General features: G+C 35.5%; 1 protein-coding gene and 1 long non-coding RNA gene across 2 annotated transcripts; both read left to right on the forward strand.

Annotated features, from left to right (window-relative positions):
• The first annotated feature begins 19,510 nt into the window (after positions 1-19,510).
• LOC145018066 (heavy metal-associated isoprenylated plant protein 35-like) lies at positions 19,511-20,904 on the forward strand. The gene is made up of 3 exons (XM_078975997.1): positions 19,511-19,654; positions 19,750-19,825; positions 19,909-20,904. Exons 1-3 carry the CDS (start codon positions 19,607-19,609, stop codon positions 20,835-20,837), a joined length of 1,053 nt encoding a protein of 350 aa, XP_078832123.1. The 5' UTR covers positions 19,511-19,606; the 3' UTR covers positions 20,838-20,904.
• Positions 20,905-21,097: 193 nt separating this feature from the next.
• On the forward strand, positions 21,098-22,264 carry LOC145018310 (uncharacterized). Its single transcript, XR_013666951.1, has 2 exons — positions 21,098-21,647; positions 21,754-22,264. It is a non-coding gene; the product is annotated as an uncharacterized LOC145018310 (long non-coding RNA).
• The last annotated feature ends 315 nt before the right edge of the window (positions 22,265-22,579 follow it).

A 22,579-nucleotide genomic window follows, 5' to 3' on the forward strand; every position in this document is an offset into this window, starting at 1 on the left:
TTTTTTAAGAGCAAATATAGTAGAACCGATTTATATATTTAAAATTAATATATTTTCAAGTTTTATTATAATAATTTGAAAATTCAAATTCTAGTAAAAGAATAATTTATATATATATGCAAAATCAGTCCTTTGAATTTTATTATAACAAATTTTACGATTGTTATTATTATGTAAGTTATGCCGTCATAAATTGTATATTTATATGTTGATACCTGATAGTAGATATCCAAAAATTCTAATAATTTTTTTTTAAGAATGATTAGTTAAATAATATTACTTTTATTAAAATAAAATAAATTTTTTTTACCATTTAATCACTTTTTATTTTCAAAAAATACCATGTTTTCAAAAAAAAAAAAAAAAAAAATACTCATTTTAAAAAATATAACCGTTTTTTTTCTTCAAATTTAAAATTTTAAATTCCTCGATCCTCAACTATAAATACCATAATTTTTATTCACTCTTCAACACATTCAAATATTCTTAATTCAATTCTCATAACTCTCTTATTTTTCATCTTCTTTAAAACCTCATTGTTAATGGATCGTGTGGCTCGTGTTTGGTCCTATGAAGAAGAGACATTATTAACTCGTTCATGGATTGATGTAACAGAAGACTCAATCAACGTTAACGTCATTGTGCATACTTTTTGGGGGAGAGTCGACGAAACATACAACCGCCAAGCCATTGTTCCTCGAAGTACAAATCAACTCTTCTCCAAATGGACACATATCAACGCACTTTCAACTCAGTTTAACAATCTATTTCGTAGGGTGACGCATGAAGCTAAAAATGGTGAAAATGAAAATACTTTGCAAGAGAATGCTCTTGAGGCTTACCGTGTTGAAGCTGACAAACATTTCCAACTTGTTGATGTAACGCCCCGTTTCTGGTATGTATTTGATCTACTTTTATATCAATTGTATTAGTAACTCGACGAGTGGCAGCCCTAACTCGTCGAGTTGATGCGAGGTTGGGACGCGGGTTTAAGTAATCTACTCGTCGAGTCCGCGCTTGGACTCGACGAGTAGGCTAGTCTGGATGAAACCCTAATTAAAGGGTTTGCACCCTACTTAAACAATATTATGAGCTTCAGGTCTAGCCTCCATCACCTCCAGAGCATTACTTTCGAAACCCTAATTCACTTTTGGCAACTTGAGCTTTCTTAGTGACTTGGAGGGTTTTTGGTGCATTGTGTATCTAGTAGAAGAGTTGGAAGGAAGAAGGATCAAGGGAGAAGGACTAGATCTAGGAGCAACATCAGTTTCTCTTCACTTTCAGGTAATCAAGCTCAAAACTTGACTTGTGGTTTTATAGATTTTCTCCATTGCCCCTTTATGGAGTTTTGGGGGTTAATAAGCTTGATCCTTAACACTTGGACGTCCCAAGTCGATTCACCTTTAGATCTAGACTCTACAACCGAGTTCATGGCATAAAGACGCAAGCTTTATGGCCATATTAGCCCATGCACCCCTTTAGACCTCATTTTCGGTCCTTAAAGCTTATACTTCCATGCATGCACGTAAAGTTCATAACTTTACATGCTAGATCGATCTTATAATCCCAGATCTACATTTTGAATGAGAGTTGTACGCCAGAAATCGAGTTATAGACTTGGACAATAGGCAATTCGACAAGTTGTTCTTGGAACTCGGCGAGTCCGAGGCTTCAGTCCCCAATATGTTGTGGTTCAAAGGAACCCAACTGAGTGATACCAAGGATTTAGACAAGTCCAGAGGAGTGATTCAATGTTTTAAGACATAGCCATGACCTGGGAACCATGGGACTCAACGAGTGTTAGAACACACTCGGCGAGTCCAATGCAATCTCCTTACCCACAAGAACAGACTCGACGAGTCATAGTCTGGACGTGTTCATATGATGAAGGAGGACTCGACGAGTTGTCCATACAACTCGGCGAGTCAGATGAAGGTTGACTAGATGTCATCAAAGAAGGGGAACTCGTCGAGTCTTTGCTAAACTCGACGAGTAGAGTCAGATAGAAGGATAAAAGAAAGGTTAGGGACTCGACGAGTTTGAGGCCCAACTCGGCGAGTCAGGTCAACTGGAAGTTGACTTTGACCAGGGGTAAAATGGTCATTTTACCCTAAGATTAGTCATCGGTGTTTGATTAAGTGTCTTTATGGGAATTGTAGCCGGGGAGTTACCGGAGCTGCAGTCAGACAATTCCCGATCAACATTTCGGCAGTCAGCCTTACGAGGTGAGTTTCCTTCCAGTAGGAACGGGTCTACAGCTACAATACCGACCCGTTTAGATAGTAGAAGTTCAATATGCTTGATGTCTTCATGATTCAAGCATGTCTATATGTTGTGAGTTTCAGACTGTGGTCCGATGCAGTATGCAGTATATGTGTTTATGTTATATGTTATGATTATGTTATGTTATTTTCAGTCAGTTCGGACTTCGGTTCGATGCAGTGGGCAAGACCCTAGTTAGTTCCTGACTTCGATCCAATGCAGTGGGCAAGGCCATAGTTAGTTCCAGACTTTAGTCTGATGCAGTGGGTAAGGCCCTAGTCAGTTCCGGACTCGGTCCGATGCAATGGGCAAGGCCCAGTATGTGCTTTATTTGATATTGTATGGTATGTGGTAGTTTGGGGGAGCTCACTAAGCTTCGTGCTTACAATTTTCAGTTTTGGTTTCAGGTACTTCAGCTAGTAAGGGGAAGGCTCGGGATGATGGCATGACACACACACCACAGTTTTAGCCTGGGTGCTAGAGTATGATATTTTGACACGATCATGACATCATATTTGATTTGATACATTTATTATGACATTTTGAGATACACGACTTATGGTTTTGTTATATGATATTTGGATATTATAGTTTTAGTAATGTTTCCAAATGAAATTTTTGGCTTGTATTTTTGGGTTGTTTCAGTTGAGTTTTGGCAAATTGTGAAGCAGTTCCCCAAATGATGATAAATTTAAACTTGTTGTCTTCTAATTTTTAGTGTGTTGTTTGTTTAAATTTCTAGTGGCGGTGTATGTTAGTTCAATTTCAAGTATGTTATGTTTTTCAAGTGCAAATGTGTGATTTTCTTTCAAGTTAATAACAATTAATTTTTTATTAAAATAATTTGTTTATATTGATTTCTTTATATAAATTAAATATAAAAAAAGTAACATGACAAGCGTGTCAACCCGCGCCATATAAATGACAATTTTTTGTTGTGGTGTGACAAATATGACGTGACGCCTACATGGATCGTGAGAAGTGTAGCACCACTCCCTCCAGCCTAATAGAGTTCTTTTAAAACATGTTAAAACATGTAGATTAGGTGTGGGACTAATGGACTGAATTGAATTCGTTTTTAATCTTCCTCACAACAAGGGTTTTGAAAGTGAGCTAGTTTTTGTTCTCTTTTATTTTTATTTTCTAGAAAAAATAATTTCCAATGTATTGGTAAAATATTATATCCATAAAATAATAATTTTTTTTCCAATTAAATACAAGTTTTGATATTTATTAATAATCAAAATCACACTAATAAATAATCCGTTAGTGGTAACTTTCTATAAGATGTGATCCTATAGGATAATTTGTCATTAACAATATCATTATATTGTAACTTTTGATCATAAAGATCTTTCAACACATACATAAAACTTATGCTTAATCATGAGTCAATATCATACCAGAAAGCTTATGCTCAATCATGAGTCAGTATCATAAAAGGTTTAGGATTATTTATGCCATCAATTATGTTCTTGTTCCTCAACCTCATGGAACATAATAAATATTTTTCTAGTTTATATATAGAAATAAATATTGAAGATTGCTTTTGATTTCCTAAAAATTCATGAGTATGTATGCATTGTTGTTTTAAGAAATGCTATAAAACTCTTGCCATTGAATGGTTTAATAAAAATAAAAGGAACAATTTTAGGAGAATGCAATGAAGTAGGAATATGTGGCATGATGGATCACTTGATTAAAGAATAGAAGGGAGAAACAACAGACATGACGACGAAGGTGTGGGGGGACGACATTGAATAACCGACATCAGCGACAGAGGCATCTTGACGGAGCATCGATTGGCTTTAGAGCATCAATGGATTTGAGAGAATTACGTGTTCAACGCATTATAATTTCTGGAAGCATTGTTTTGGTCAACATATGTAAGCGTGCCGGGGTTTCCGCCAAGAAAGAGGCTCCTGTGAATTTCCTGACTGACTCGACAGAAGGAAGGTCAACCCTTAGACCGGATGACGTTTTGATTTTTGGATGGGTTGGAGGGAAAAATGCATGTGTGGACCTTACATGGGTATCCCCTCTCGTAAGTTTAAGGACCGGGGGTTTCACGGTGGGACAAGCTGCATTAAAAGCTGCTACTTGCAAGGTCACCAAACATGAGAAACCGTGCATGGAAAATCAACACGCGTTCATACCATTTGCATTTGATACGTTTGGTTTCCTTGCGCCAGATGCGGTGGAGCTTCTTAGTAGACTATAACGGATCATGCATAGCCATGTTATATCCCCTAGATCTATGAATGTAGTCTTCAAAAGAATTGGTTTTACCATACAAAAGGGTTTAGCGGTGCAATTTGTTGCCCATTTGCCTTCTCATTCGTTGTATGATGATAACTAAAATGACTTACCACTTGATGAAAATCATAAGGATGAAACATGAAAAATTTAAAAATAATTAATGGGAAAACAATGAAGGAAACAAAAATAATATCTTAATAGTTTTACTGACACAAAAAACGTGATTAAATTAAAATAAAACATATAGTGTCATATTAAATTATTATGTCACTAACAAATATGATTTTTAGTGGCATAAAAAGTTTAGTGCCACTAAACCATTAATTTTTACAGTGACATTTAGAATGTATCACAAAAAGCACCATATAATGGCACAAAAAAATATACTAAGATTATGCCATTAAATATCATTTAATTTTCATTGTATCTAATTCATAATATATACTTCCAACATATTTGACTAGTTTAATACAAAATACAAAAGATAATGGCAAGATGATCATTACAATGAAAATAAGTAATCAACTGCAAAATGTAACAGAACGGGACACATAAACAAAACATAAAGACAAGATTGGAAAATAAACAACATACAATATTAGTTATAGCACATTAACAAATATTATTAGACAAAGCTTCACGATTGATGATTATGATTTGCAAAATGTAGTACATTGATGACAATTATCATAAATACTATACAATGGTCTACATGGCTTCAAGTTTTTATTTGATCTTTTAACTAATATATATATATATATATATATATATATATATATATATATATATATATATAGAGAGAGAGAGAGAGAGAAAGAGAACTAGGTTCAAATATGGATTGACATGTATTGTGCGGACACGTGGACAATGTTATTCTGTGAGAATGACAAAGAAAATATGTTGTTTGACAATATGAATACGTTCAATCTTACATAATTATGTTCATTATCACACGTTCTCACTAATTAAATTGTCTATAAGGTTATTGTAGACTTTTTATTATTATTCTTATTCTGTCAGAATGTTTATTGAGTTCTGTAAGAATGAAAATAAGTGAATAATGATGTGTGAAAACAAAAATGAATAAGAATTAGTGTGAATGCATAAAAATGACGATATATATATATATATATATATATATATATATATATATATATATAATGGATTAACTTATGAATAGTATACTATTAAGCTTTACACATTCGCCATAAAATTTTTCAGGTTTTACCAATCTTAGTCCCTCCAACTCCAGGTTTGACGGATTTGGTTATTTGAAGTTAGCTTCCCAATTAGGTCAGTCAACTACACACTTATACTATATGTGTTCTCCCACAGTCTTCGTTTTCAATCCATGTCTTTCGTATCTATCCTCTATTTTGCTTCCCATCGCCTCATTAACCTCCGATTTCCTTTCCATCATTGACCTCCATTATCTAATTTCATCCAATTTCCTTTCTAATTGGCTTCCTTTCTAATCAACTTTTTTACCAGTGAGCCACCTACGTTGCATCACCTGTGAGACACCCACAACATACCACTGTTGACCCATATTCACCGCTACCATCCTCGCTAACGATCCAGTAGCTGAACACCACCAACTTTGATCGATATTTGATACCCTAGATCTATTCCACCATCACCATCTTACCTCTATTACATCTACCAATGAATGTGTCGCTACTGATATAGGCACAAAGAGTTTACAAGTGTCACTTTGTTGACTGTTATGTGTAGAAGGAACTGATAGATGTTTTGTTTTCATTAAAAAAGTTAGACCATCCATACTTTCCTCCTTACCCTCTTCTTTTACACAATCTCTCTCTCTCTCTCTCTCTCTCTCTCTCTCCCTCTCTCTCTATTAGACTATTATTATATGAAGATATAATTAGATATAGTTAAAGGGTTTAATGTGTAACATTGTATTATATAAATACCTCATGTAATTATCATTCACGATTACAACAATATAAAGAGATCCAAGTTTATTATGGTATCAGAGTCGGTAACCCTAAACCTGTCGATACCTTTTTTTTTGCGACTCAGCTCTTTAGTCGCCACCCTCTTTTTACTGTCTTTCTATTCCTTCTTGATTGGTGATTCACAATCAGCCATAAATGGCTCTAACACCCTTCTCTACAACAGAGAAAACGACACACAACTCACACAAGTTTGGCTTTACCCTCTCTCCTACAAACTATGGGTATTGGAAAGCCATGATTCAACCTTTTCTGGTAACAAACAGCCTGTTTGGCTACATTGATGGAACAATTTCTTGTCCAAAATCTACTCTACCAGCAAAACCCACAGATGCGGCTCCTACAACAAACCCTAGTTATCTAGTATGTATTTTGAATGATGCACATGTAAGGATGCTACTTACGTCGACTATCTCTGAGGCTGCCTTTCAGCACGTGCAAGGTACAACATCTCGTGACATTTGGTTATCCTTGGAACGTGCATATGCACCTCATACTTCCTCAAGAGAATATACCCTAAAGACACAATTGCTTAAAATTGAGATGAAAGGTGATGAGTCTTCTGCAGCATATCTCACCAGGGCACAAGAATACTCTGCTGCATTAGGTAACATTGGGAAACCAATGGATGAAACAGACCTTGTCATGCTTGTGGTATCAGAGCTACGAGAGGAGTACACCGGATTCAAGTCCACCTTACTTGGTAGACAATCTCCTCTTGCTTTTACTGATCTTTATGGATTACTAGCCGATCATGACTACCTGATCAAGAATAACACTTCATCAGTAGCACCAGCTCAGGCCTTTGTGGCTGCCACTACAAATCGCAACCTCCCTGCCTCTTCTGTACAACCAGAAACACTGCAGACCCTTCAACAACTGGTGGCTCAGTTAGGGTTTCAATTACAGCCGAATTCATCCCAGGCCTTCTACTCAAATCGATCAGGTAACAATAATTTTAACAGAACTCGTGGTGGTTATAATAATAATAACAGGGATAGAGGAGGACGTGGCGGCTACAACAACAACCGCTCTCAAGGTGATCGATCTCAAGGTGGTGGAAACCGGAGTCAATTTAGTTGGGCCTCGAATCAGAACATGGTTTATGGTACCTGCAATAGGTATGGTATTGGGCATGTCCCTTCACAATGCCTAAACCGAGACCCCTACACCTTCCAGATGAAACAACCATCCGCTAACTATGCTGACCATTACTCCCAAGCATCAACCTTATGGCTCCCAAACACGGGATCTACCAGCCATGTTTCACTGGATCTTAATGGATTTGATACTGCTGACACATACTACGGTGAGGACAACCTACATGTTGGCAATGGTAAGGGTTTGCCCATTCTCCATATTGGTTCAAAACAAATTTACTCTCCTCATAAAACTTTTTCTCTTAACAATATTCTGCATGTTCCTAATATCAAAAAATGCTTTCTCTCTGTTCAGCAATTTTGTGATGACAATAATGTCTTTTTTGAATTTCATGCTACCTTTTTTGCTGTGAAGGACGAAGCAACACACATTACTTTCCTCACGGGTCCAAGTGACGGTGGCCTTTACACTTTTCGTCTTCCTACTTTTCAACCAGTGTCTAAAGTTGCTTTCTCATCCACTCGAGCTTCCTCCACCATTTGGCATCAAAGATTAGGACATCCTCATCATCAACTTTTAAAGTTTATGTTATCCAAATTTCATTTACTAGTTTCAAATAATAGTATGAATTCTCATTGTAATTCATGTTCTATTGGGAAATCTTCGAAACTTCATTTACCTTTTTCAAATAATAAAAGTTCTAGTATTTTGGATTTACTTTTCTGTGATGTGTGGGGTCCCGCTCCTACCACTTCGTATGATGGTCACAATTATTTCTTACTATGTGTTGACCACTTCACTCGGTTTATGTGGTTATTTCCATTAAAACGAAAATCTGATGTCTATGACACCTTCAAACATTTTCTAACAACTGTTGAACGCCAATTTAATACAAAATTAAAAGCCGTTCAAATAGACTGGGGGGGGGGGGGGGGGTGAGTTTCGAAATCTCTCTACCTTTTTTTCTTCTCTTGGAATTATCCACCGTTTGTCTTGTCCTCACACTGGTGAACAAAACGGCACAGTTGAAAGACGCCACCGTCACGTTGTTGAAACTGGGCTTACTTTATTGGCACAATCCAATGTTCCCAAACGTTTATGGGATTTTGCCTTTGAAACTGTAGTCTACCTCATTAACCGGATGCCTTCCAGAACTACAACCGGCACCTCTCCGTTTGAGCTTGTTTTCAAACGAAAGCCCGACTTATCATTCTTGCGTGTTTTTGGATGTCAGTGCTACCCTCATCTTCGTCCTTATAACAATCACAAGATGGACTTTCGGTCCACTTCTTGCGTCTTTTTAGGGTATAGCACTTCTCACCATGGCTATCATTGTCTTGATCCATCTTTTGATCACATTTACATAGCCCGTCATGTACGCTTCAATGAAAATATTTTCCCATTCACTTCTAACCCCACTCCATCTCCCATCGTGAAAGAACCTTATGTCTTATCCTATCCTGATCCCCACAACATACCACCTCTAAGCACTGCACCACACAACCATAACCACAACTCACCCACACAACAACCTCCTACACTCAATACTCCACAACCTGCCGATCCTCCTCTCCAAACATACCAACGCAAATGTCAACCTTCTTTTGACTCCCAACATGTTCCTTTTTCATCAGCTTACGAGACCTTCCAACAATCTACCTCGGCTTCTGCCGTTTCCGATAGCACCCCACCACAACATTCAACCGCAACACAACCACCGCCCACCACTAACCTACCACCCCCTATCCCCACCCGTACCCATCCTGCAAACTTAAGACAACACCCGAAACCAACCAAACCATTCTCTAGCGAATCGTTTTACACAACCACCAACTCTCATATTCTTGAACCAACATCCTTTTCTATTGCCAACAAGGATCCTCAATGGCATCATGCCATGGCAGAGGAGTATTCAGCTCTCTAGAGAAACGGTACATGGACCCTGGTACCTCCTGTTTCTCATATGAATGTAGTCGATTGTAAATGGGTTTATAAGGTTAAACACGATCACACAGGCGCAATTACACGGTACAAAGCTCGCCTTATGGCAAAGGGTTATAATCAACAACCTGGTACTGATTACACTGAAACGTTTAGCCCGATTGTTAAATCTAGCACAATTAGATTTGTTTTGTCTCTTGGTGTCACCAAGAAGTGGTCTCTTCGCCAACTTGATATTTAGAATGCCTTTTTACATGGTAACCTAAAAGAGACAGTATATCTACGACAACCACCTGGTTTTGTTGATCCACAAAAACCAGATCATGTTTGCCTTCTTCATAAGTCCTTATATAGACTCAAATAGGCACCGAGGGCATGGTTTCAACGCCTTTCATCAGCTTTGATGACTTTGGGGTTCTGAGGATCGAGAACAGATCCATCTCTATTTATCTACTCAGTTAACGACACACTTCTATACATGTTGGTTTACGTTGATGATATCATTTTAACAAGAAACAATTCCCGTGAAATTGATCGTGTGGTTCACAATCTGAGCAAGTCTTTTGCAGTCCAAGATATGGGTCCGTTAAGATACTTTTTGGGTGTGGAAGTTCAACGTCATGGTTGTGATTTATTACTGTCACAACGCAAGTACATTATGGACCTGTTAGAGCGTGCTAGACTATCCAAATCAAAACCGGTTCCGTCTCCTATTACAACCACGACCCATCTTGCTCTTGGTGACAGCCCGCCTCTTGATGATCCTGTGAAATATCGCCAACTGGTAGGCGCCCTACAATATGTAACCCTCACACGTCCTGACATCACTTATGCGCTTAACAAGGTGTGTCAATTTATGCATTCTCCTACTGAAAACCACTGGATAGCAGTGAAACGCATATTACGATACTTGCACGGAACCTCAGACCATGGTTTACGGATTACTCATCAATCGGCTCCTATCCTACATGCCTATACTGATGCGTTATTTAATTCTTTAAGTGCCTTTTCCGATGCTGATTGGGCTGGTTGCCCAGATGATCGTTGATCCACAGGGGGATTTGCTATCTATCTCGGATCTAATTTAATCTCTTGGTCTGCAAGAAAACAAAAGACTGTCTCGAGGTCCTCCACTGAGTCTGAGTACAAGGCCTTAGCTGATACAGTGGCTGAACTAACATGGTTAGAGATCTTACTATGAGAACTTTGTATTCCTATGCCTACTACTCCGAACCTATGGTGTGATAATTTGGGTGACACGTATTTGTCTGCAAATCCTGTCTTCCATGCACGCATAAAGCATGCGGAAGTTGATTTCCACTTTGTCAGGGAAAAAGTTGCTCAGGGGAGATTGTCTGTTCAACATATCTCAACACAAGACCAGATAGCTGATGTGTTTACAAAGCCTCTAGCTGTTGAGAGATTCATCTTCTTGAAGTCCAAGCTAAGAGTCGGTAATCGGCCTTAGCTTGATGGGGAATATTAGACTATTATTATATGAAGATATAATTAGATATAGTTAGAGGGTTTAATGTGTAACATTGTATTATATAAATACCTCCTGTAATTATCATTCACCATTACAACAATACAAAGAGATCCAAGTTTATTACTCTCTCACACACACATACAATTTATTTTAACATCTCTTTCCAAAATAGAATCCCCTTCATTCCATTTTTCTTCGATCTTTTGGAACTAGTACTCATAGTTGCTTGGTAAAGTTCCAATTGACGCTTATGAGTTTTTTAGTTTAATTTTTTTTTCCTTGGTTCAAGGTTTTATATGATTGTTAGAAAAATAGTGAAAATCTATAGCTTGTAAGTTGATTTTGAACTTTTATTTTTGCTTCAAGATTTTGGTTTCTTTATTATTGTGATTTCTTAAATGCAGGTTTCAAATAAAATGAGTAGGGTGTATACATAACAACATGAAGCATTAGGGTTATGCGGGGTTAATAATGGTGGTGGCGGCGAGTGGACGATTGAGGAATGGAGAAGAAAATGAGGCCCATTATTTTTTTTTAATTAAATCATTTTGAAAAAATAAAATAAAGCTAAAAAAAAGATATAAAGTCTTTTTATATGGGTCAATGCCAACTACACAAAAAAATGAAACCATAAAGATCATTGTAGATCGTTTATGATAGTTGCTATTAACTTAATTCCTTTTACAAACCACATGGACAATGTAGTTTATCTTTTTTATAATTACCTTTTAACACTCTTAACAATATTATGGCTAACATATTTAATTTAAAATTATATGCAACTAAGTAATACCAAATGGCCTTTTAGCCTAAGTGGGATGCCCTCTTATTCATAAACTTGAGGTTCAAGTTCCCTAAGAAATATATAAAATTAAGGTATACGTACTTTATGGTCTACTGGAGTAGTAAAGTATGTATGAGTTGCCTCTCTAAAAAATAAATACCCCACACTTGTTTAAACCCTAAATAACTAAGTAACATGAATTGAAGTACCTTAGGTCCTTAGCCCAGCAGACTTGTTTACAACCCATGTTCAATTTTGAATCAAAATAGGCCCATTAGATAGACTGATATAATGAATCAAAATAAGTAAAATGCTCATGTATACCCTTTTTTACTTTCTCGTTTAGGATAAATACGACTTGTAAAGCTAAGGAAAAGAAAAAAGCAACGAGAAATGAATGATTATAAGGTATGAGACTGGCTTGCCTTATTTCTATAAATGAATTGGACCTCGTATATAAATATAATATTTACTTATTTACATTGATTATATAAAATATTTATGTCGTTTTAGTTTGTTTTTTTAAGATTTTTGAACGTTCTAAAGAAGCATTATGAATTATGTGCAGTAATTGCATCAACAAGTTTGTCAGTCCTTTAGCTTTAGTTCCACCTCACATATGAACATATTGTCCCGTGATAAAGAATTAGATATAAACAACATTACAAGATTGTCCTTTCTGTCTAACCCAAGAACTTTTTTTTATTTTTTTTTATTTATTTTTATTTTTTTTATTTTTTACAAAAAACGTAAACCAACATTTGGTTCTTAAAGTTCAATTAGATTATGGAATAGAACCTAAAGAATTGAGTACATGTCCATTTGGTTACTCTTTAATGCTCATTCTATGAGTACTAGCTGACAAAAAATAACATTTGATAAAAATTAACTGATAAACTAGTTAAAAAATATAAAATGACATAAAAATGACATTTAAGATAATGAATTTTCTATAATTAATTAAGAGTTCATAAAAAACTAGTGTGAATATTTAAATAGCTTTTCTAAAAAACTAAGTTATAAGCTATTTTTTATTTTGTTAAATATAATAATTTAAAAGAAAAAACTTTGAAAAATAAGTTATGATAAAAACGTACGATGATGTTTTAATTCCCCTCACTTCCTCATGTTGCAAATGTTGATAGGATTTGAAGAAAAACAATGTGTTCGTCTTGCTTTAAACTTATTGAGCTTCTAGTTCTAGGACTGGTTATATTAATCTAGGGACTTATGTTTTTTTTTAATCGGTCCCTAAGTCCTAACAAGTGTGTAATGTCGACATAAAGGTTTAGAGTTAATAACAATTTTCTTTTTGGAACATGGTGCAATAAGAGAGTTGTCTATAATCATTAAAAATCCATGTGGATATCATTGAAAGAGGTTGTTTTCGTCACATGCTACAACTTCAAGAATTGAAATAATTGCCCTACATATTAAACTACTTATTAAACTACTTGAGAGTTGAGAAACCCTTATTTTATATACCTAATGCTTTTTTCCTTCGAACTACAAGATATTTACCCAACTGATTTTAGTCATACAACTTCCTTCCTGAGTTTAGTCATACAAAAGACAACCGTTATGGAGCTGTAAGAAGATATGATCCAAATAAACATGTAAAATAGATGGAACTCAAATTCTAAGAAGATTTGAAAATAGACCCAAAAGAATGTTAAATTTGTCTTTTTATTGTTTTGAACAACAACAACAACAACAAAACCCTAAGTCTCATAAAAATAAGATAAAAGGGAGGAAATAAGGTGGTAGAGGGTCTTAAGTGTTTCCAAATAAGACATTCGGTTAAAAATATAGTTAAAGGAAAGTGAAAAGAGCACACATTTATGATAATTAATTAATATTCGGGTATCAAGTACAATAGTAAGGTATATTATTCATTGTTAGTTTTTGAGTGAACATCATCCACAATCATATAATTTTGTTATCACGTTCTTACTTCTTCTGGTGTAAAAATATATGTGTGATGATCCACCTGGACCACCTTTCTTCAATGAGGAATAAAAACATTTGATTATTAATCAAGTATTTTATAATTGTTTTAAATGAATGAAAAAAAAACTTGTATACCAGAACTAGTTAAGAAAAATAGGTCTTTCATTGTGTAGCTCACCAATATTGAGAGCGCCAACTATGCTTCCACGATATTGCGAAGTTTCGAAAGAGAGCTTGTATTTTTCAATGATATTAAGACTGTGTTTGACACGCCACAGCTAGCTGATAAGCTAACTTATTTTTCGAGTTTTTTTATGTTGCGTGTTTGGTAAGTCAAAAAGTAGCTTATAAGCTAGCTTTTTGAAAAACTACTTAGACTAGCTTTTTAGGAGTTTTTTAAAAAGTTTCCAAATACACCCATTAATTAATTATAGAAACACATATTCTTACATGTCCTTTTATGTAATTTTATATATTTCAGCTAGTTTACCAAACGTTATTTTTTATCAGTTAACTTTTCATCCATCAACTAGCTTTTCAGCTAACAGTTAGTTTTTCAGCTAGTCCGCCAAACATAACCTAAGCAACCCTTTTGGAACTGTGCCGCACACCATTTTCCTTGTCAATCCTTGATTGAAAGTGGAAACCCCCAAAGTTTAAACTTTAAGACATTCACTATGGTCTATATATGGATTAAGATGCTCGTTACTACCGGTTAATTGTCAAATAAAAAACTTTATACAAATGTTCCAATGGGGAGAGATGGAGTATAATTATTTGGTTTTTATATTTTAAGTTGTTTATTTATTTATTTATTTTTGGTATTTTCCATATACGTAATTCCAAACTAGTTTTTGCATATATTATTTTGCTTAACTTGGTTATCATTATCAATTAATAACAAAAAAAATATGAGATATTTTTAATATTGCATATAGTGATAAGGAGTTCAAACATATTTGGGGCAAGGAATAAGAAACGCTTACAAAAATTAGCTAAAAACTGAAAAACATTTCTTCTAGGTTTTAAGATATAAAATCATCAGGAAATTTTTAGAAAAATCTTAATATTTTGGTCAAATTATGAAATAATCCAAAATTATTTTTTTTACAAAAAAATCATAAAAACGGGTAAATGTTGCATTCTGACAATTTTATTCGGTTCGGCCGATAACATTAACAAATTAATATGAGACTATTCCGACTCAAAATATTGAGACTATTTCGTAAATTGATACAAATTATTGAGACTTTCTGCAAAAATCTTTATTTTTTTATTATTTTATTGAATACGCAAATAAATATATTATTTTTAATTTTTTTTAATATTAAAATTATTAAATAAATGAATATATAGATATATTTTAAATATATGTTTATCCATACTATATTATAAAGCATATTGGTCATATATCTTGAATTTTAAAAGGTATAACTTACAAAGTTTTTTTTTTAATACAAATCAATTATTCATAAATAAATCATTGATAGTTGCCAAAATTTAAAAGACGTGAATTAAGGAAAATTATTATGAAATTCAGTTAGTTGAATGATAATTTTGAAATATTGAATTCATATATATAAATGAATTTAGATGCCTTAATCTAGACATCATTATTAATTAATTTACACCAATAGTCTGAACCAAAAATATAAATATAAGGTTAAAACATAAATATTTTACTTAACATTGATAATTATTTTATTACTTTATAACTAATTATAACATCTACCAATTATTTTGTTTCTATTATTTTAATGAAATCATATAATAATATATTGTATGCTCAAAAGCAAATAAAAAAAAACCAAAAATAACAAATAAAAAAAACGATAAAATGAAATAATGAATTAATATGGCTTGATCGATACGAACATGATAACTATTCTATTAATTAAGTGTTTCAAAAATGATTATTTTGGAATCCCTAACTACAAGCATTTAATAATCATAAACCTAAACAACTATAATCATAAACCTAAATAACTATAGGGATTGAAGTCGTATATAAGTAAATCTTGAATAATTAAACATATTAATATCATAGGGGGATGGAGGGGCATAGGCCATATATGTAGACCATGATACCGCGTAAGATACAATTCGATAAATCAGTTATTTGTTGTCGTCGCTTTGCGTGGGCACACATCTAGTACATATAAAAATGTATTATACGTTACAAAATAAGTATAAATATAATAAATACATATAAAAACATATTTATATACTTTTATACCTTAAAAACGTGTTTAAAGTTTTTTTTTTTTTTTCATTAAAACATATTATCGAAGAGATGTACTTTTGGTTATTTTATCTGATCAAAATTTTAGTATAGATCGTGCTAGTTAGATATATCGATTATAGACACATGTCCACCATACTTAAACAGTCTAGTCTAAATATGGTCCTTTGTCCACTATACTTAGACATGCTAAGTATGGTTGGTTGTCCACCATACATTTATACTCTACGATACTTAAGCATCACATGGTCCACCGTACTTAAGCATGACCTGGTATGTGTTTATAAATTATGTATATGTCGACATGTATGTTGTGTGGTCGGGTTGAGGCGGTCCTGCTTTGTGTTGAAGGCCAATAGAACCTGGGCAGTTCGGATAGACTGAAGGCCCTACGAGGCGGTCCAGTCAGGTTGAAGGCCTGGCGAGCGGTCCGGATAGGCTGTAGGCCCTGTGAGGTGGTCTAGTCATGCTGAAGGCTCGAGAGCATCTGGATAGGCTGTAGGCCCTGTGAGTCGGACCGGTCATGCTGAAGGCTCATTTATGCATGCTACGTTTGTTATATGCGTAGTGGTATTTTGGGAAAACTCACTAAGCTTTGGGCTTACGGTTGTTGGATTATGTTTCAGGTACCTCCGAGGATCGCAGGAAGGCAAAGGCGTGATTGTACACCTCCTCATGTTTTGTTTCACGATTTTGGGATTTCTCTGATATGAATCTTATTTTGAAAACAGTTTGTAAACGATGATGATTTTGGAATGTTTTAAAAGTTTAAATTTTTCAAGAATTTTATGAGTGTTACACCACGATTCGGAATCAAGCCAACCCCTAATGAGTTTGAGGCTCTTCAAACCCGGTTCGGTTTCATGCCTGAACATGAGGTGCAAATTCCACAGAAAAAGGGTCGTCATCTGTCAGCCACTAGTCGCCAAAGTTGGATTCCCCATTCTGATTTTTGAGGCGGGTATAAGGCTACCGAAGACTGATTTCTTTGACGAGATCATGTGTTTGTGTGGCTTCTCTGTTGATGACTTGACTCCCAACGCCGTCAACAAGATTGTGGGATTTGAACTGGCTTGTTGACCCCTTGGAGTGCTTCCTCAGTTTTGGGCCTTCAAGGCCTACTTCAACTCCTGCACCCAGTCTGGTGTCCATACCTTTTCTCAGAGGCGGGGAATTCATGGGTTCATTGTCAACCAGAAAGTGCCCAATAAAAATTGGAAATTCAAATGGCTCTGGGTGAATCACAACCTGGTTGGCTTTGGCTATCCCCGAGTGACCGTCCTTTTGATTGGTCACTACAATTGTTGGGTGTTAGACTGTTCGTGGCACATGAGTTGAGGACTATCTACTTTAACGGAAAGGATTGGGAGGATTACATTTTAGTCGCAGTAGGAATGAGTGCCTCCTAGAGGGCCTAAGAGATGATGCCTTAGTTCTTCTTGGAGAAGGACAGTAAGTACCCTTATCTTTCCCCCTCCCCCCAATATATATATATATATATATATATATATATATATATATATATATATATATATATATATATATAATTTTTAAGAGAATATGTTTACCCACTCCATTTATTGTTTGTCTTTGTAGGTTTTGAAAGGATCTTGTCCTTTGAAATGGTTCAACGAGGCAAGTATAAGGGCAATCTTCAGTACTGTGAGGTACCTCTGGTGGAGACCCTTCCGCCACCCATTCGCGCTGATCAAGCCGTATCGCTTGGTGCACCACCTATTGTCAGGGATAAGGGGTTTGCACCCCAAGCTAATCTGACTTTGGTGGATCCCCTTGTTAAGGGTGTTTCTCATGATGATCCTTCGCCTCAAAACTATGAAGACGAATTAGTGAAGGAGGCGGCAGTTGATGGCAGCCCAACCATTACCAAGCGAAGAATAGCTTGGGTGGACTCCCCACTTGCTGTAGAAATTGGTTCAGACTTTGTAACTTATATGTATTTGTTTATAACAAAAAAATAGAAGGAGAAATCTATGAAACTTCTCACAAAAGGATGACATTCGTACCCAAATTTATTTTGATCAAGCAGTCAATCCTTCTCTGGATGACTCGCGATGAACTTCGTACAACAAATCCCAAGTTAGATCTTGTAGCAACACCAAGCATATCATATCTTGTAGCAACACATAGCACAACGTCATACTTTCTTTTATTTTAATTACAACTTTGTGCACAAACCTATAGCAACACCAATTCGTAGTTCTTTTTATTTTAATTACAACTTTGTACACAAATCTATAGCAAGACCAAGCCATAGTTTGCCTATTACATATCTTGTTGTCAAGATACATCATCATATAAAGACACTTTATTCAATCTTACCACAAGTTTTTTCACCAGTTATAATCAAACAAATTATACATGTCCATAATGTAGGGACGGAGCTTCAACATATTATTTGGGGGACCGAAAATATAATATGTATAAATATCGGAGAACAAGGGGGGCCACCATCAAAAATTTATATTTTTTGATCTAATATGTATTAAATGAAAGTACATGGGGGCTATTTGTAACAAAATAATTAAGGGGGGGGGGGGGTGGGCACAACCCCTGACCCTAATAAAACTCCGCCCATGATCCATACTATAATCTCGAAGCAAACTGAAAAAAATGAATGTTGTTTGTTTGAAATACAAATTGAACAAAATTCTTTTGTTATGATCTTAAAATAAACTTTTCTATTAAAAAGATTTTATTGTGGATGTTTTAAAAATAGAAAGATAATAAATGTGGAGTTGTTAAAAAACATATATAATTCGGGATAGAGGATAATTAAGTAAAATAACAATAATTTGTATAATGGAAAGGAACATATAGAATAATAGCTTGTGGAAAATATGTCATTAGCTTGGTGAAAACACAACCAAAATCAATCTTATCATTTAGATGGATGGTGTCACTTATAGCACAATGATATATTTTCGATCAATAATTTCTTTTATTCAATTTATTATTATTATGTAGAAAACAATCCTTATAACTATATTAATAAATTTAAAAGAAAGACAATAGACGAGGAATCAATCCACAAAAAACCAACACCCAACGACCTACTCTAAATTTACGTTCCAAATTTTCCTTGAGGTCATATTCAACTAATTTTGCTACAAGGTCTAAATTCCATTACAATTTACTAAGAAAAAAATATGAAAACACATATACCAAATTAAACAACACGTTCTATTTTCTATTTCTGAAAGGGAAGAATTCGTTTTTGGAACGGAACCATTATTAAAGCAAATGCAGCAACATTTGTGTTGACGAATATAAAATATTTATTTTGAAAATGACTGAAACAGAAAAAGGAAAAACAAAAGACAAAAAAAGCTGAAAAGTGACAGGTGTCATTACAATGACAGGAAGCAATAAGAACCGGCCACGTAAGCTAGTGCTTCTCCAGTCACCATAACTCTCCTACGGACCCCCACTAAAGTTTTTCACTACTTTTCCTTTTCCTTATTAAATGCTTTGCATCATCATTCCTCTCACTTTCTTCCTCAAAGAGAATCTCTCTCTTTCTCTCTCTCTCTCTCTCTCTCTCTCTCTCTCTCTCTCTCTCTCTCTCTCTCCCACAAACAAAAATGGCTTCTACTGAAGCAGAAGAACCATCACAATCCTTCAAAACCAAGGTAGCATATCGTCTTCATCATCATCATCATCATACGATTGTTATGATCAGTTCATGTTTACTAACTTTCATTTTTGTATCTTTATTTGTCTGTAGACATCGGTTTTAAGAGTCTCCATACACTGTCAAGGCTGCAAACGCAAAGTCCAGAAGCTTCTTCAATCTGTTCCAGGTATCTTTCTCTTTTATGTTTTTCTCTTTCGATCTCGTGATTGTATGAATTAGAAGCTGATGTTTTGAGTTTTGTGATTCCAGGAGTTCAGGAAATTCGTATTGAAGCGAAACTACAAAGGGTTGAGGTAACTGGGGATGTTTCGGCGGAGACTTTACTGAGGAAACTGGTAAAAGCAGGGAAGCATGCGGAGTTATGGCCGGAAAAGCCACCTGAGATTCGTGTGAAGGAAACTGAAAAACCAAAAACCACCAGCCAAGGGAGTGTGAGTGAAGAGTCTCCTGTTTCTGTTAAAGAAATCAAGCCACCAACGACTAAAACGGAAAACCCTGTTGAAGATCCAAAGAGAGTTAGTAAAACCGCCGCTGGTAGCGGTGGAGAATCGGCGATTAGCGGTGGAAAGGGTGATGAAGGTGTAGGTAAACGTGAAGGTGGGAAGGAGTCAGCTGAGGTAAAAGCTGAAGAGAAGAAACCAGAGACTACCGGAGCAGCGAGTAACCAAGCTTCTCAACCGGTGGGTGAGAAGAAGGAAGAGCAAAACGAGAAAGACGGCGGAGGTGGTGGTGGTGGTGGTGGTGAAGGGAAGAAGAAAAAGAAAAAGAAAGCGCAAAATAGTGATAAAAATGGATCATCAAGTGGCCAACCGCCATCAAATGGGAGATCAGTTAATGGTGGTGGTGGTGGCGGTGGTAGCCCACCGCCAACTAGACCTCCAACGAATCCAAGTCCTCCACGACATAATGGATATCAATATCCGCCACCTCATTACTATACGCCGCCACCAGCTCCGGTGTACACTGTCAGCTACAACACGGCTCAACCTCCGGTGAACAGCTATACGGCGTCGTATTACACACCCCCACCACCGCAATCGTATGCCTACTCGCATTTCAGTTCACAGATGGCTCCACCGCCATATGTACCACCGGATTATGATTCGTATAGGCAGCAGCCATCGGATTCATTTGAGATGTTTAGTGATGAAAATCCAAACGGGTGTTTGGTTATGTAATTATCTTATACTGCTTGTATGAGGGATTAAAATTTTCCAATTACATACCGTTTTCTTAGACATTAAAGCTAAAATTATATAGATGCTTTTTATAACATTTCTACATATAATGTTTCTTTTAACAATTTCACTTTTATGCACGATATAAGATAACTTACTATATTAGAACATGACTAAATTACAGAAATGGTCCCTTTGGTTGGCAGTTTTAGAGTTTTAGTCATAGTTTTCGATTTTAATAAATTAGTCCCTATTATGTGGTTCGATTACAATTTTGTCCTGATCTCTTAACAACGTCAATGTTTTTGTTAAGTACTTATACAATAATTAAAATATGGGAGTTTTACGATAGCACGAAGTTTGATCAATTTACCCATTTAGTCATTCAAAGTATTTTTTTTGTGTAATTAATCTTTAAAGTTAGGAATTACCTTCTAGGCAAAGAAATGAAGGAAAATGTCTCGTGTTTACAGGTTACATGCTGGCTTGTATTGACCGATGTGGACTTGAATAGACCACGTCACGGTACATGGCACCTTACCCGCCTTCAATGGAACCCTCAAGCGAACCAAGTGCAATACGTTCTTACCCAAATTAGTCTACCGCCCTCCTGAAACCCTCTTCATGATCGTTAAAACCCAAGTGATGCCTTCTTCATCTGCTCGATCCATCAACATCCGTCGTCTTGGACACAATGACGATGATGAACAATGTCCCCCATGTAAGTGTAAAAATGGTATCTGCTTCAAAAGAACCGCCTCGACTAACGATAACCCGTCTCGTACGTTTTGGAACTGCAAAAATTTGATGGTAAGTATTCCTTCTTTGTAATCCCATCCAATTTGGTATCTTTGACTGAAAATTTCACATATTTATTTAAGTCGTAACCCTAATTATATACTATATTTTTTATCAGTCAAGTGAAGGTCTAAGATGTAAAATTTTCAAGTGGAAAGACAAGGAAATAGAAGAGGGGTATTACAAAGACCATAGTCAGATTGTAAGATGAGGTATGAGCTATGAAAAAAGGAAGACTATAGTGAGATTGTGAAGGCTCAGAAAAAAGTGGTTCAACTGGAGCAAGCTAGGGGTGAACTACAAGATTTGAGCGAAGTTGAGAAGGAAGCTTTAGAGAACGATGTGATGGAACTGAAGAAGAAGAATGTAATCGTGAAGACTTACCTAGGATACGCTAACTGTTTGATCCTTGTATTGTTTATCACAATCATCCGGATGTGGTTGAATTTTAACTGAATTTGGTGGTAGATATTGTATTCGTAATGGTTGAAGATATATAATTCCAACCACTCTTTTGGATAATGTTTAGTTGTCAGGTAGGTACATGTATGGTTGTGTGGATGTTGACATGATCACATTAGAAAGTATTTTGGTTTATGGATGTTTACATGATCAAGGTAGGTTTGTGATTGGTTGTTTGGGTAGATGAATCAGGGTACATGAATGCTTTGGTAGATATAATTGTTCTTAACCACTTTTGTATCTAACTTATATGAATGAATGAATGGTAGTATTGATTCTATTTTATAATGGTTGACGACCTTGATTCCATTCTTTTGCATTATTAATCACATAGTGTGTGATGGGTTTTGAGCATTCTAACACTTCCTAAGTGTACATGCAACCCTAATAACCTTGGATCTATGTTTGTCTAATTGTCATGCAAAGTTGAATTCCAAGGTTATGTTCCTATCTAGCATACATGGGGAACAATTTTAACATAA

This window comes from Lactuca saligna, chromosome 9 (genome assembly GCF_052625555.1).
Source record: "Lactuca saligna cultivar CGN05327 chromosome 9, ASM5262555v1, whole genome shotgun sequence".
Classification (NCBI taxonomy): Eukaryota; Viridiplantae; Streptophyta; class Magnoliopsida; order Asterales; family Asteraceae; genus Lactuca; species Lactuca saligna.

Coding starts and splice junctions, on each gene's coding strand:
- LOC145018066 (XM_078975997.1), top strand. CDS start 19,607: ATGGCTTCTACTGAAGCAGAAGAACCATCACAATCCTTCAAAACCAAG. Junction 19,655..19,749: donor CACAATCCTTCAAAACCAAG/GTAGCATATCGT, acceptor ATTTGTCTGTAG/ACATCGGTTTTAAGAGTCTC. Junction 19,826..19,908: donor GCTTCTTCAATCTGTTCCAG/GTATCTTTCTCT, acceptor TTGTGATTCCAG/GAGTTCAGGAAATTCGTATT.